Raw genomic sequence first — 16112 nt, forward strand, 5'->3', positions numbered from 1 at the left:
GCCAACTTCAGAGAGCAAATTAGTCAAGCCAAGAGCCCTAGTGCGGCCGCACTCGATTTTGTGCGGTCCGCACTAGCCCCGCATGGGTATTTTTGTCCAAAATTTTTTGCCTAGTATAAATAATTTCTTTTCCCATTTTTAGGTCATTAGATAGTTTTTGACGTAGAGCTGCGCTCGTGACTTCTTCTCTTTTACCATTTTGAGTCATTTTAGCTTAGTTTCAACATTGAATCTTTGAATTTTATTCAGTAATTAATTATTATGGGCTTTTCTTCATCTATTTCTTTGTTTTCTTCTATGATTATGAGTAGCTAGACCCATTAACTAGGGTTGTGGCTCAACCCTAGTATGGGTAATTGATGGGTTTTATGTTTTGATGCTTGATTGGTTGTGGGTGTTTGATATTTGGACTAATTTAGGGTTTTAATGTTGAATTAGTGATTGCAAACACTAGTTTATGTCTAGTAGACTTTGGCTCTTCTTGAGAAAGAGAGCCTAAGTCCATGAAATTAGTCCAACAAGGAATTTGGGCGTATTCAAGAGATTGATAGCCCCAATTAAAGGGTTAAACCTAGAGATAATAATACCCGACTTGAACCACAATTGCTTGTACAAATCTGCATACCCAATTAGTCTTGAGAAAGTCAATTCGGGCAAAATCACTCGAACTACTGAGAGGTATAGAGTGAGTAGAATCATGCAATGGTTATATCATAATCCCCAAATGTGACAATCTAGCCTTAGACTCAAGAATCCGTCAATTAACCACCTAGGAGAAAGTCACTATCCTAGTGCCTTTTATCTTTTTGATCAACTCTCAATAGTTCAATCTTAGCTTTACTTAGCTTAATTTAGCATCGTAGTAATATAAAATTAGAAGTAAAACCAAAACAAACAATGTTTAGAAGTGAAATTAGGAACAATTACACAACTCCCATTTAGATAGAAACTCAACTCCAATATCTAGCTCCCTGTAGAAATCGATCCCGACCTTCTCGGGTAAAAGCTGTTTCGACCTCTCTTACTACTTCATAGTAGTACAGGGTTGGCCTCGATCATATACTGTACTTCATGCCCTGTCCATATGTTCAACTCTTGTCTTACTGCTATTATCCATCCACATTTAGCAAACAAATGATCCTGAGATTCCAATGCATCCTCATTACACAAAATAAAATGAACATTTTCAACCTGTATTTGTATCCCAATCATCCTATCTTTTGTCAGCAATTTCCCAAGTGTTGCTAGCCAACCTATGAATCTGTGTTTAGGTTGAGCTATTATTGTCCATACTAAATCTCCAACTTCCAGCTTATGTTGTCTACCAATTATTGCAAGATAGCTATTATTAATAGAGTACTTCCCTGTAGGATTTAGAATGTATTTGCCCTGTGAGTACCACTCCTTTATCCCTTCTTTTACTGAGTTTAGCTTCCTCCAGTACCAGCTGCTATCTGAAGGTGGTCAATGTGTCCATATATCTTGATTTGACTTCATATAAACCCCATGAACCCACCTTACCCAAAAAGACTCCTTGATCAATATTAACTGCCATACAAGTTTCCCAACTGAAGCTATATTCCATTCCCTACATCCCTTAATGTTTAGACCTCCCATGCTTTTAGGACAACATACTTTATCCCATGCAACCAAGGCAACCTTACTCATCTCCTCCTTTTTGCCCCACAAGTACTCTCTGCGTAACATGTCTACTCCTTTCACCACTTTTTAAGGGAAGATAAAAACATCCCCCCTATGGATAGAAAATAGGATAGCATTTACTACTTGAAGCCTTCATGCATATGGCAATTGTTTAGAATATGTGATATTAATTCTGTGTATGATCTTTCCAATCAGCATTTGGCACCATGTTATTCCATCTCCTAGGTAATAGAGGCAGTCCCAAATATTTGATAGGGAACACTCATTCAGTGAATTTTGTTCTACTCAGCAGCTGTGCTTTGATTTCATCTTCAACCCCAGATACAAAGATATTTGACTTCTCAATGTTGGCAATCAATCCTGAAACTTTACTGAAGTGATCAAGGGCTTCCATCACTCTATTCACAAAACTAGTATTGCCTTTGCAAAATATCATCAGATCATCAGCAAAAATAAGATGAGTCATCTTGATCTCTTTGCACATAGGATGAAATCTAAAGTCTGATAACCTGCTGATTATACTCAATGTTCTGAACAAATACTCCATGACTAAGACAAATAGCAATGGTGACATAGGGTCACCTTGCCTCAGTCCTCTCTTACCAGCAAAATATCCATGCCCTTCTCCATTAACTTTGACTGTGAACTTTGCAATAGAAACACATATCATAATCCACTGTATAAATTTGTCAGGAAAGCCATATCCTCTTAATGCTTCTTCTAGAAACTCCCAGCTCACCATGTCATAAGCCTTTCTTAGATCAATCTTCATTAGGCATCTAGGAGTAGTCCTCCTATTATAATGTCTCTGTAGATCATGGCATATTAGCACACTATGCATCATAGACCTTCCTTGTACAAATGCTGATTGGTTTTCTGCTACTATATAGTTGATTGCTGGCTTTAATCTAGAATATATCATCTTTGATATATATTTATATAATACATTGCAACATGAAATAGGTCTATATTGGCTTGCATTCTAAGGAACCTCCACTTTAGGTATCAAAGCAATGTTAATAGTGTTTATCTGTCTAAGCAATCTTCCATTCTGAAAGAACTCCAATATTGTTTCAGTAATATCTCCTCCCACTATTGGCCAAGCTGCTTTATAAAAACCACTCCCAAATCCATATGGACCAGGACTCTTATTGATGTCTATTTGGAACATAGCTTGCTTTACTTCCCTTCTCGAGAAAGGTTGTATTAGTTCATCTTGAAGTGTTTCTGATAATCTGCTTCCATTTCTGATTATACTCCTGAAAGTCATCACTCTCTCATTTGTTGTCCTCCCTAATAAGTTCTCATAATACTCAACAAAAGTATCTGCAATTCTATCTGGATCTGTTAGCCAATTTCCAGAGCTGTCTTTTATCTGAGTAACTGACTGCTTCAGTTTCCTGTGTTTGATTACTCAATGAAAATACTTGGTATTATCATCTACCAATCTTATCCATATTACTTTGCTCCTTTGTTGTAAATATACTTCAGCTAAGTAGGATGAATTCCTAAACTTCTCATATGCTTTAGCTTCAGCTTGTTGATACTCCACATTTAAGGGTCTTCTCTGCAACTGCTCTTGAGCCTTCTTTAGATTAGCCCTGTCTTCATTTGTTTCTGTCAATATGTTATTAAAAGCCTGTGCATTTAATGTTTTTAGTCCCTTCTTTAGCAGTTTCAGCGTTTTAACAACCTTAAACATTTTGCACTCTTCCAGATTAATTGCCAGTCTTCTTTAACTGTCCTCATGAATTGTGGATGCTTTGCCCAAATATTGCAAAATTGAAAAGACCTTCTGATTCTTTGCCTCTCTTCTACAAAGGTCACCTTAGCTGGACAATGATTACTGATTCCTTCAGCCAGGAACCTGACAGTACACTCTGGCATAGTAGTAAGCCATTGATCATTGATAAAAATTTAATCAATTTTGAGAATATCCTATGCTCCTCATGTTTATCACTCTAGGTATACTTATTCCCTTGTGCTGGCAATTCCATTAATCCACACTCCATTACACAATTGTGAAAATCCACCACTTCAGCCCATGTCACTTCCTTTCCACCTATTCTGTCATCTGCATTTAACACTGCATTAAAGTCACCTATTACCATACATGGCTTGCTATATCCTTTACTATGATTGATTAACCCTTCTCACAGTCCTCTTCTCTTCCTTTGTATAAAAGCATAAATATATGTTACCTCAAAAGCTAGCTTTAGTGGTATATACAAAACTTCACATGTTATTAGTTGAGCAGTTTTTTTCTTAGGCTTTATCTGGTAGTAATCTAGCCTTCAAGTGATCCAGATTCTAGCTCTCTTTGTTATTTAAATAGTGTATTGTTCATCTTTTTTTATGTCGAGGGCCTACTTTGCCACGTTCCACATATCACTAAGATTGCTATTCTATCTAATTAACACTAAGCGGCTGTTTGGTTGGGATTTGAGAAGATTTAATCTCCACAAAAAAAAGTTCATTAATTTATAGTACTAATGTTTGGTTGCTTATTTGTTTTCCTCATAAATAATGTATATTATGCAAAAATTAATGTATTATTTTGTGCGGGATAGAACGTGAATTAAGAATGCTGGGTGGTAGTACTACATGAATTAAAAATACTAAAATGACAAAACTAACTCTCATAATTATATGCAAGATTTTATTTTGTTTACAAAGTAAACATATATTTAATTTAATCATATATTATATACTGTAATTTATAATGTGTTAAATTAAACATTCAACAAAAAATTGCTGAAGAGAATGAGAAAGGAAAGATGGCCTTCAATGGACTTTTTTAGCTGAATAAAGAGAATTTTAACAGAGAGATGCCACTTGAAAAATGGTTGAAGTGCCTAAACTTTAGCTTCAAACTTAAGGTCAGCGTTAATTATATTATTTTTAATAACATTATAAAGTTAACATGTGTAACAAAGTATAGTAGGACTCGTCCATTTCTAACCTTGTTTTTACATCCATTTCTAACTTTTTCTTTTTAATATTTAATTCTTTTTGTTATTTGTGAAAGACATCAAAGAGTAAGTTGCAGTAGCTTGCTAATGGTGCAGCGGCAATTTGTCTTCTTCTTTTTCTTTTTTTCCTTTTTTTTTTTTTTTTTTGGGAAGGGCTAATCCGGATTCACGCCACCTAAAACACATTAGTCATTAAAAAGTAGAAGTGCTTCCTACTAACATTGTTTCATTTCCTGGTCGAATTCAAGACCTTTAATTTAAAAATTGAGAGATCTTATCTATCTCACCACAATTCTTGGTGGTGCAGCGACAATATATCATGTTGGTTGTTTTCTGAACATTTTGATTTGTGATAATACAGTAAGATTTTATTTTTTTTGTTAAATTAATCAGCTAACTAACTAATTAAACGATATATTCAATGTCAAAAAGCGATACAAGAGAAATGTTTAACTTATAGTACTCTTGAAAGGATCCTTTAGCCTGCAACATCAGTCTAGGCATACAAATTGCATTAATCTACATAGACATCAGCATCAAACATATAGTGCTTTTCAATTTTTATGTGATAATTGTGAATTTAGATGAGTATTTAATTCAAAACCATAAGCAATGAATGGGGTAGCGCATGACACTATATTAACTTCTTTGAAATCTCTTACACAATCAATGAGGAACTAGTATTCTCTAACTAGCGGTGATAAAATGGTTAAAAGAAAACACTTATCCACCCATATTTTTCATTAAAAATAGGTTGGATAATGAATTTTTTAAAAACGGGTTAAATATGGATAAGAACCATATTATCCACATAGAAAATGAATAACCAATAGATAGCCCATAAAGTCACGGGAATGATTGGATAATTGGTTTAGAGAAAAATGACATTGCCAAAAATTGATAAGGTAAAATTTTCATTTATTCTTCAAAAGAAACGTTCCTTTTGAAGACTAATGAGTTTAACTTTTACATTGGTAAAGTCTCAAATGGGATTCCTCAAGTTTAGCAGAATGGGAATTCTCCCAAAAAACGTTCATATTCAAGAAGATATGGATATCCATATTATCCGACCGATTAACCTATTTTTTATCCGTATTAAATATAGGTCGGGTCGGATAATTTATCTGTTTTTTGCGCTACTCATTTTCGACCCGCACATATCTGACCAGACTAACAATAATTGTTATCATAGGCAAGTTATTGTTATCCAAGTATACAATTAATTAATGGAACTAGAACTAGAGATTACTAAGATTTCTAGAATGATTCCTTCTTCTAGCATTTATGTACATGACAAAGTTAAAAGATGCTAGGCATCTGTTATGTCACTCAACAACTATCTTTATAAGCTTTTTGCATTATTCATCTTTCTTCCTACATCAAAACACACTCAACTCTCATAAGCCAAAGACGATGAATATAAAAGTTAAACTCATTTCCACAGAAATGATCCAACCTTCATCTCCAACACCAAATCACCTCAAAAACTTTAATCTTTGTCTCTTGGATCAACTCATTCCAGCTCCCTATGCACCTATTTTACTCTTCTATCCAAATCTTGGCGATATTAAAGTCCACGAAAAATCAGCATTGTTAAAGAAATCACTAGTTGATACTTTGTATCGCTTTTATCCACTTGCAGGAAGGTTTAAAGATGAACTCTCCATCGATTGCAACGATCAAGGAGTTAATTATGTTACAACCAATGTTAATTGCCATCTAATCGAGTTTCTAAACGAACCAAACCTCGAATCGATTAGTCAATTTCTTCCTTGTCAACCTCCTTTTAAGGTATTAGCTGCAGGGGATTATGTAACTAACATTCAAATAAATGTTTTCAAATGTGGTGGAATTGCAATTGGTTTATGTATAGCACATAAGATTCTTGATGGAGTAGGGTTAAGTACATTTCTCAAATATTGGGCTGGATTAGCCTGTAGTTCAAATGATGTACAATATCCTAATTTAATGGCTAATTACTTTTTTCCAGCTGAGGATTTGTGGTTAAGAGATACATCTATGACCATGTGGAGTTCAATGTTCAAGAAAGGTAATTTTGTTACAAGAAGATTTGTTTTTAATGCATCTGCTATAAACAACCTTAAAACTATGTCAACTAGCTCACATATAAAACATCCTACTAAAGTTGAGGTTGTCTCATCTTTCATATGGAAATGTTCAATAGCTGCATCCAAACAGAAAAATTGTTCTAATAAGAGGCATTCGAATTCGATTCTCACACACATTGTGAACTTGAGAAAAAGAGCAGCACCATCTTTGCCTGAAAACATTCTTGGAAATCTTCTTTGGCTATCAAGTGCAAAGAATACAGCAAAACATGAAATGGAGTTGCCTGATTTGGTGAATCAAGTACGAAAATCTATATCGAGGATCGATGATCGTTATATCAAAAGGATGAGAAGTGATGAAGGGTTTAATTTGATGAGAAAATCTCTTAAGGAAATTGGAGAATTTTGCTCAAAAGGTGCAGATCACTATGGTTTTACTAGTTGGTGTAAGTTTGGATTCTATGATATTGATTTTGGATTTGGAAAACCAATATGGATTAGCAGTATAAGTTCAAGGTGTTTATTTTTCATGAATCTTATTATACTTATGGAAACTAAGTGTGTTGATGGAATTGAAGCATGGGTGACATTAGATGAGGAAGAAATGAACATGATAGTAGGTAATCAAGAGCTCTTGGTTTTTGCTTCTATAGACCCTAGCCCTCTTACTATTTTTCCTTAATCAGAGGTTTCGGTTCGAGTACTGAGTATGGAAAAATCCTTGGCAGGGAGCGCTTCTTTGGAATAGAGTCCTATGCGACGCGAATTCATATATAGTCGAGCTTCAATGTGAATATCGAACATCAGGTGGGAAACCAAAAAAAGAAAAGATGAAGTCCTTGGCCCTAAACATGTAAATATTTATTTGCAGTCTTGAAATTTATGTCAAGACTATTTTAACTCGTGTGAATGAACCTTCCCAATCATCAATAATTACTTTATTTTTCGTGCTAACATTTTTTAACTTGTGTTCTTTTCTGATTATTAGAACTGTATGTATGAAAACGAAGAAATTAACTTAATTTGTTTGTTTTAGGCCTGCCACGTACTTTTGACTTAGCTTATATGAACTTTACTGGTCTTAATCCGATTAAAGGATGAGATTTATAGTATATTAATGACTAATGTAAAATTAATCAAATTTATAATGAGTTTTTATCTTATAGAATATGACCGCTATTTTTTGGAATAATGCACAATATTTATATATTGTTACGATGTTGTTCTTGTTATTTTAGACTTGCATAGTTTCCTCATGTGACGTCAATAGCGAAGCCAGAAATTTTTCCAAGGGAGTTCAAATTTGAAAGAAGTAAAAAAAATTTGCGACAAAGGTATTCAATATATATTATATACCTTCAAGACATATTCTTTTACCTATATATATACAGTGTAATTTTTCGATGAAGAGTGCTCAGCTGACCACCCTTAACTAAATGTAGCTTCACCCCTGTGTGCAACTCATATTTACTTAATGTTGCGGTAGTTACTCAACTCTTATTTAGCTTTGGGCCTCATTTGTTTTTTTTAAGATTAAGACGTCTGAATCTGAATACACATCTGAATATATTAAGATGTGTATTAAGATCTGAATAGAAATAATCAAGACTGTTTGATTTTTAACATTTGAATGTATAAAATTTATCTTTATTTGAAAATTAATAATATAAAATTCAAATAAAATATTAACTAATCTAATATTCTATCAATAAAATATATAGTTTTTTAAAATATGATAGTTGTTGTTGATGATGGCTAACGGGTGAATGCCAACTAGAGGCGGTGGTTGATGGTAGTTTTGGTTGATGATGGTGGTTCATGCTAGTAGCTAGTAGTGATTGGTAGTGGTGGTGATAATGATTGAGGATGGTGGTGGTGGATGGTGATAGTTAATAATGGCGGGTAGTGGTAGTAGTTGTGACTGAGGAAGGTGGTGGGTGGGTGGTGGTAGGTTATAATGATGGGCAGTGCCGACTATGGTTGTTGATGGTGATGGGGTGGTCAGTTGTGGTAGTTGAGGTGGATGAGTGTTGATTGTGGGTGAGAATGATATATGGTGGTCGGAGTGGTGGGAATAGTGAGTGGTGATGGTCGATAATGGTGGCGGCTATAATTGAGGATGATGGTGGCATGGTGGTGGTAGTGGTGGTGGTTGAGTATGATGGTGGTGGCATGGTGGTAATTGATAATGGTAGGCGGTGGCAGCAGTTAATAATGAATATGTGATAGCATCTTAATGAAATTAAGTCTCTGTTATAGATCTTAATCATACAGACCTATTCAGACCCATTAAGTGGTTACAACAACAACAACAACAACCCAGTATAATCCTACTAGTGGGGTCTGGGGATGATAGTGTGTACGCAGACCTTTCCTCTACCCTGGGGTAGAGAGGTTGTTTCCGATAGACCCTCGGCATCCTTCCCTCCAAGAACTTCCCACTTTATTCTTGGAGTGACTCTAACTCACAACCTCTTGGTTGGAAGTGGAGGGTGCTTACTATCAGACCCATTAATTGGCTGTGAAGTAAAAAAACAAACACACTTAATGATTAAGATCTGAATAATTAAGATTCAAACTTTAAAAACAAATGTACTTAATGCTGATATATGAATGATTAAGATTCAGACTTTAAAAATAAACGCACTTAATGTTTAAGATGTGAATGATTAAGATTCAGACCTCCATTAAATGCAAACAAACAAGGCCTTTGTGACACTCGTTCGTAGGAATGACATATCATATTCAAAAGTTAAAGACCACATAATAAGGGTATTGTTGATATAACATATACACATTTAATTTAAATCCATAAAATTCAAAAAACTTTTTAAAATACTTTAACTTCATCTCAAACTAAAACATATAAAATGAAATAATATTTTTAAATGAGTGGATATATTAAGGGTTAAATAATTGAGAATATGGTGCAAATAAAAAAAATGATCCATGCATTGGGGTGCAAAATGCAAAATAACTAAAAAAAATTAGAGACAATAATTTAGAAACTTTATAGCGACAATTGACAAAATTGCCCAATACAGCCATACAAACTGACAATGATACTGGATTGGATCATGAAATGATTAAATCTGAAGATTTTTCCCATCCAATCATAGCCGTTGAACCTCTACAAATCAACGACTCTCTAACCAGTATTGTCTTCTTCTTCCCCCCCCCCCCGCCCCCCACCCCCCACCAACATCACTGCCGGCATCTCCCAACATTTTCTTTAACCAATTCCTACGTTTGTAAGTTTAGGGATTGTCGAAAAGAAAAAGATTTGGGATTTGTCGAAAAAGAAAAAGACACATCACGGAAACGTCGGATGTGGGTTTTGTCTTTGGTAATTTAAATGGGGTTTCGTCGTCGACGACGTTTGTATTTTTCTCCCATTTCGCCGTTAGTTTTGCTTTGTGGAGCTGTGTTGATTGTTCTGTGTTCTTCTATTGTCAATGGAAATTCTAATTCAAATGCCACGCAGATTCCTCTTACTCCTATCAATCACGATCTTTATCACACCAGGTAAAAATCTAGGATTCTTTTTTCTGCTTATTTAATTGAATTTTGATTGCAATTAAGTATTAACTAGGAATCTTAAATGGTGTTTATTGGTGTGAGTGAGTCAGCATATTAAGTACTTAGACTGAAAATTGAACTTTTATGGATATGATTGCAATATGGTTGTACAATTTACTCAATTTAATAGTACTATATTAAGAAAGGTGATGGCTTTCTTCTCTTCTTTTGCATCACTGTTCTGTTTTGTTCTGAATTTAGAAAGATTACATCTTTAAATGGAAAATTATTTAGTATTAGGATGAAATGGACCTGAATAGAAGATAATGGATATAGAGGACTTGTAAGGCCGGCTTGAACTTATTTGGGATTGAGGACAGCTGATTGATTGGTAGCTTTTTCTCCTTTTTGTTTTCCTTGATATTTTCTTTTTACTCGGGATGAAGCTGGGATAGGAGGTTTTAGATCAAAATCAAATTTTGGTGATTTTAATCAATGTGAGTAGCTTAATACCTTATTCGACAGAAAGTGAATCTTTATGGATATTAATGCGTTAATGTTTTACGGTAGGCTCTATTTTGATTGCCGAAGTTTGTTTGTTACAGATCAAGAAAGGCTCTGTTTTAGTTTGTTACGGGTTCGAGTCAGCCGCTAATGCTTGCATTAGGGTAGGTTGTCTACATCACACACCTAGGGGTGCGACCCTTCCCGGGACTTGCATGATTGCAGAATGCTTTGTGCATCAGGCTGCCCTTTTTTAATTTTTTTTTTTGGGGGGGGGGGGAGGGTGAGGGGTGAGGTGATTGATGGTTCACTTTTCGGCATTGTTATGTTTTTCCTTTATATTTTATATAATTTGGGTATTTGACATCGATTGATGATATCTTGTAGGGGTGCTTTGTTAGACGAGATTGAAGCGTTGGTCCATAGACACCCGAGCAAGCTCTCTGTGGGTTTCCCCCTATCCCCTGCCTTTCCAATCTTTTGTCTTTGGAAAATTGGAAACTGCACAAACAGGCATCTCTTAATAATCCCATCTTTTTCATGTTTATGCAGCTCGAAACATTTTCTAGTCAAAACAAAGGGTATCTTGCAGAGATGACTGTAGTCACTTATTGCCGGAACAGGAAAGACTGTGATGACAAGTCAAAGCTTAGGATCCTTCTTGTAAGTTTACTTTCTCTGGTCCATTTTTGCTTTGTTCATTTCTAGTAGAATGTAAGTATATGGTGTACTACCTCTCGTGGGCACTATTTAGGTCACTTTCCCTTGTAAAGATGGTTGCCTTCAAAAGAAAAAAGAAGAGAGGAGGGGAAGTAGATGGTTTCTAGTGTTATCTATGAAAAGACTTAGGGTTAATGTTTTCCCAGACATTATACTGATTTGGTCTTTAGTGTTAGAAAAATCTCAGATTGGTCATTGCTGGTGTTTTTGACAGATAAATTGCTTGTGTTCCAGAGTTTTGGCCAGCATGGGAGGGAGCTCATAACTACAGAGCTCGCATTGCGGATACTTTCCATTTTAAGTGAAGAGGAATTTTTATCCAGTGCATACCCACTTAATTTAAATAACACGCTTGATAGGCTTGTCATAAAGGTAAAATCCTAGTCTATTTGGAACTCGCAGTCAAAATGTGTGAAAATAGAATGCATATTTGTGTTCTATATTGCTTGTCAATTATTTCTGTTCGTGTTGGCATAGAAATTCAAATTTTGTGCAATTAATTAAAAATTACTATATACCGAGGGCTGAAAATAGAAAAGGAAACAAAGATCGTTATCACTTTAGAGAGTAACCAAATTCTATTGTAAACTAATGTTACTTGGTCATGCTCTGTTATTCGCCTTATCAGGTTATTCCAATGGAGAATGTGAATGGGCGTAAACTTGTAGAAGGAGGGGATCTCTGTGAAAGAAGAAATGGTATAGCTATTTGTCTTGCTAGTCGGATCACAAAGTTTTACTTTTTTAGCAGTACCAAGATAGTTAAGTTCAAATTTTATTTGGCAGGAAGAGGAGTTGATCTTAATCGCAACTGGAGTGTAGATTGGGGCAAGAAGGAAAAGGTTTGTTCTTTAGACCTCCATTGGTAGAATCCTCATTGTGTGTACATGTTGTGTTGCTTTGTTACTGGTGTGTAGACTGGTCGTGTTCCTTTTCTTATCGTAAGGCTGTTGCTTATGCCATCTTGGTGGTGCTCAAGTAATATTTGCACTTAGTACCAATTAAATTTTACTTTACTGGATTCTTGTGTATATGTTGTTTGTGTTTATTATTTCAAATTAATGCAGTTATGTGCTTATCCAGCTCTTTGTCCCTTCGATCTTTCCTTTTCAGGATTATGATCCATATGAAGAAAATCCCGGGACTGCCCCTTTCAGTGAGCCGGAGACACAAATTATGCGGAAATTGTGTGCATCATTCGAACCACATATATGGGTTAACGTGCATTCCGGAATGGAGGCAAGTATAACTTTTAGTAGTATGTCTTTCTGCTGTTTGTGTTGTAAGTTTTTCTGCATATGTAAAGGATACTATTTTCAAGATTTCCCCATGACTTGTTTTAGAATTTAGGGCATAGAGGAGACCTTGTAGGATTCTCTCCCAGAAATTTTGGAGAATAATTCTTTCTAGTTTCTTTTGTGAATGAAATACTGATTCTAGGTTTTTTATGTCATTTCTCCAGGCTCTATTTATGCCATATGATCACAAGAACACGACTCCTGAAGGATTACCTTCTCAGAGAATGAGATTAATGCTTGAAAAGCTGAATCGTTTTCAACTGAAAGATCGTTGCTTAGTTGGATCTGGTGGAGGCTCAGTCGGGTTTGTATCACTTACTCATGCCTTGCTATTTTTGTGGTTTACATTTCGTAGAACAAGTTTTGTATTTAGTGCATAACAAATAGATTTGACTTGCATCAGACTTGAAGTTTGTCTAGGACTTGCCTAAATCTTTATTGTCATAGCCCTAATATTGTTTATTGTGCGTGCTCCCTTGTAATCGTCAGAACTTTTAATATGTTTATTAAGCTCTATGATATTGCATGCGGTACTGCGTAAGCAATAGACTTGATAATACCCCAGCCAGAAGTTCTGAAATATTTTGTATACAAAATGGAAAAATATTCTTTTGAGACCATTGCTATTCCGTCACTTTTTTTTTTTTAAAAAAAAAGCACATCCAGTGGAGGAAGGAACATTCTAGTCCATCCGAGGTTAGGATTTGATATACTGTATTTCTTAGCATACTCAAAAGCAATTGAACTATGACAAGCTTTTGCATTGGAGCTACCTGCAGTGCGGTGCATGCATAAAACTTAAAGAATCAACCTACTTTAATCCTCTATAAATTGACTTTTTATGTTTTAGTTACTTGGCTTCAGAAAGGAGATTTCCGATTCAGTTATTCCCAACACTATTGCTTTCCTGTTAGATATTGTGCAATATGCTCATCATATATCTACTAGTGAGTGTATTCTATTTCACTACTAAAAATAGATATTAAGCCACTGAAAGAAAAATAGATGTTAAGCCACTTATGTATAAAGGAATAATGATAAATTAACATCACGATGTTTGGCATGAAACACGTGTGCATCTGATTTCGTCCTTCCGCCTACCCTTTTTTCTTTAAGAAATAAGAATGATCACAATTTCCCCCCTTTGAAGTAAATATTAGGGTCACCATTCACTTATTGTCTAGCCTTAGATTTAACTTTTCCCTACCCTAACTACAACCTTATGCACTTATACAGGTATTTAGCTCATGGGACAGCAACTGATTATATGTATGATATTGCAAGAGTACCGATGTCTTTCACCTTCGAGGTTTGTTTTCATTTATCAATTTATATACACGGCTAAAGTCCTTGCTCGATGCCAAGTATTTTTACTGATAGTTTAGTGTCCAATATGTATACATGATGCATGTTTCTATTGGTTGGCAGATATATGGTGATAGCACGGCCTCGTCAAAGGACTGCTTTAAGATGTTCAATCCCATCGACATCACCACATTTAATGTATGTCATTATGTTTCTTTGATGATGCATCTTTCTTTGTCATGTGCCTGATTTTACCAGTAAAAATGGTTGACAGTTAGTAAAACCCTCTTAATTTTTTCGAAAACACTCAGCCGTTTTTCATCTGAATTGCAGAGAGTTCTCAATGATTGGTCTGCAGCATTTTTTACACTGTTCAGTTTGGGCGGAGTCCAGATGAAGGAACTTCATCCAAATGCATCCAGTTTTGAGAAGTGGGTATCTATCGACGATTATCTGAATGGTTATTTAATGGAAAGGAAAAGTCGATATGGGAAGAAAATGGAAGTGCTTGAGCTGGGAATGCAGGAGATTAGAACATACTTTAGATTGTTCTTATTATCATCAGTTCTGTTGATGTTTATGTTTTGTTCTAGAATCTCAAAGAGCGGTCGACAAATTGTTTCTGCTATGTCCTTGTGAAAGGTATTCTTTGCTGCCCTTGAGATTTAGCTAAAACAGTTTTGTTGAGAGCTGTAAAAGGTGAAAAGGGGGTATGCCAAATTATTCTTTAGCTGTGTAATTTATTCCCTGATTTCTTTTCTTCTGCTTCACTATAGAAATGGTAGAGCTCAGAAAAAGGCTCTTATTTCAGTTAGGAATTGAATTGTCCATGTTGTTAACATTGCTTGGAAGTGTGGAAGGATAAATCAGATTTTTGCCATGTCATATGAGTATTTTCTTTTTCTTGTTTCTGTCTGTGGTTTCATCTTGAACTTAAGATGCTTCTAAGACCACCTAGCCAAAACTAACAACTTGTTTGGATTGTTGTTATATTTCGTTTCATAATGTATCGTATTGTATTGTGTTGTTATACTATATTATTTAATAAATATGATGATTGGATAGATTGTATCATTTGCCATTGTTTCATGTTGTCATGCACCAACAATATGAAGAATAAAGCAACATTACTAAGAAAAATAGGATACGAAATAGAATTATTATATAAAAAAGTAAGGTAAAGGATAAAATATAATTATTTAATAATAAGGAATAGGAAGATGAGAAAAAAAAAATAAGGTAACGGTGTCACTACACCAAATACGTCGTTTCATAAAGTGATACTTTTCGTCAGTACATTGATTAACGATACAATAAAATTTAAGTAACAATCAAAACACACTATCTATTTAAAGTAACAATACGATACAATACAACAAGTAACAACCATCCAAACAAGCTGTAAACAGGAAACAAACAATGAAGAAGTTGATAGTCGAAAACAATTACCACCATATGGCTTGCTACATGTGATTAAAAGATGAGAAAAAAAATATTATTAATGAAATCATGGTTTAATTTCATTTTATGATAAAGATCAACTTACATCTTTCAATTCTTCAATTCTTCATTTCTTCATTCTACTTTTATCTCTTTAGATTACCTAGTAATATGAACAAAACAAGTTTCTTTTGAAATAAGATAGTCACTATAAGAAGAAACTTGACAACATACTATGCATTTTTTTGGTACAACATACTCTATATTATATCAAGCCATTTTTCTTTCACAAAAACTGAATTCAATTTAAATTATTTTGATAGAGTGAAAAATGTAAACATATAACTTGGGATTTGGGAATTGAATTTTTTATTAAACTTGAAAAGAGAGAAATATCTCTAATAATTTAATAGTGAGAAATAATCAACCACATAAAGAAATATTTTAGTAACTACTTGTAAGTAAGACACTTCATTTAATCCAAACTATTGATCCGGACAGTATTCCTATTATGAATAAGACATTTAATTTATTTCAAACATTGATTCACATGCTCCACAGCAATTCACATATTAATGCAAACAATTAATTTTTTTTAATAAAGTACACTACCGCAATTAGAGA

General features: G+C 34.5%; 3 protein-coding genes across 3 annotated transcripts; 2 read left to right on the forward strand and 1 right to left on the reverse strand.

Annotated features, from left to right (window-relative positions):
* Window positions 1-2644: 2644 nt before the first annotated feature.
* LOC107826240 (uncharacterized) lies at window positions 2645-3773 on the reverse strand. The gene is made up of 4 exons (XM_016653202.1): window positions 3634-3773; window positions 3490-3529; window positions 3149-3355; window positions 2645-3049 (listed from the first exon to the last, which is right to left on the reverse strand). The coding sequence occupies exons 1-4, from the start codon at window positions 3771-3773 to the stop codon at window positions 2645-2647; spliced, it is 792 nt and encodes a 263-aa protein (XP_016508688.1).
* Window positions 3774-6047: 2274 nt separating this feature from the next.
* LOC107818220 (epi-neemfruitin B 7-O-acetyltransferse L7AT-like) lies at window positions 6048-7385 on the forward strand. Its single transcript, XM_016644172.2, has one exon. The coding sequence runs from the start codon at window positions 6048-6050 to the stop codon at window positions 7383-7385; it is 1338 nt and encodes a 445-aa protein (XP_016499658.2).
* Window positions 7386-9743: 2358 nt separating this feature from the next.
* On the forward strand, window positions 9744-14933 carry LOC107818221 (uncharacterized). The gene is made up of 11 exons (XM_075226028.1): window positions 9744-10228; window positions 11114-11171; window positions 11279-11389; window positions 11681-11818; window positions 12075-12144; window positions 12232-12287; window positions 12559-12684; window positions 12908-13047; window positions 13980-14052; window positions 14172-14246; window positions 14382-14933. The coding sequence occupies exons 1-11, from the start codon at window positions 10059-10061 to the stop codon at window positions 14685-14687; spliced, it is 1323 nt and encodes a 440-aa protein (XP_075082129.1). The 5' UTR covers window positions 9744-10058; the 3' UTR covers window positions 14688-14933.
* Window positions 14934-16112: the final 1179 nt, after the last annotated feature.

This window comes from Nicotiana tabacum, chromosome 12, assembly GCF_000715075.1.
Source record: "Nicotiana tabacum cultivar K326 chromosome 12, ASM71507v2, whole genome shotgun sequence".
NCBI lineage: Eukaryota > Viridiplantae > Streptophyta > Magnoliopsida > Solanales > Solanaceae > Nicotiana > Nicotiana tabacum.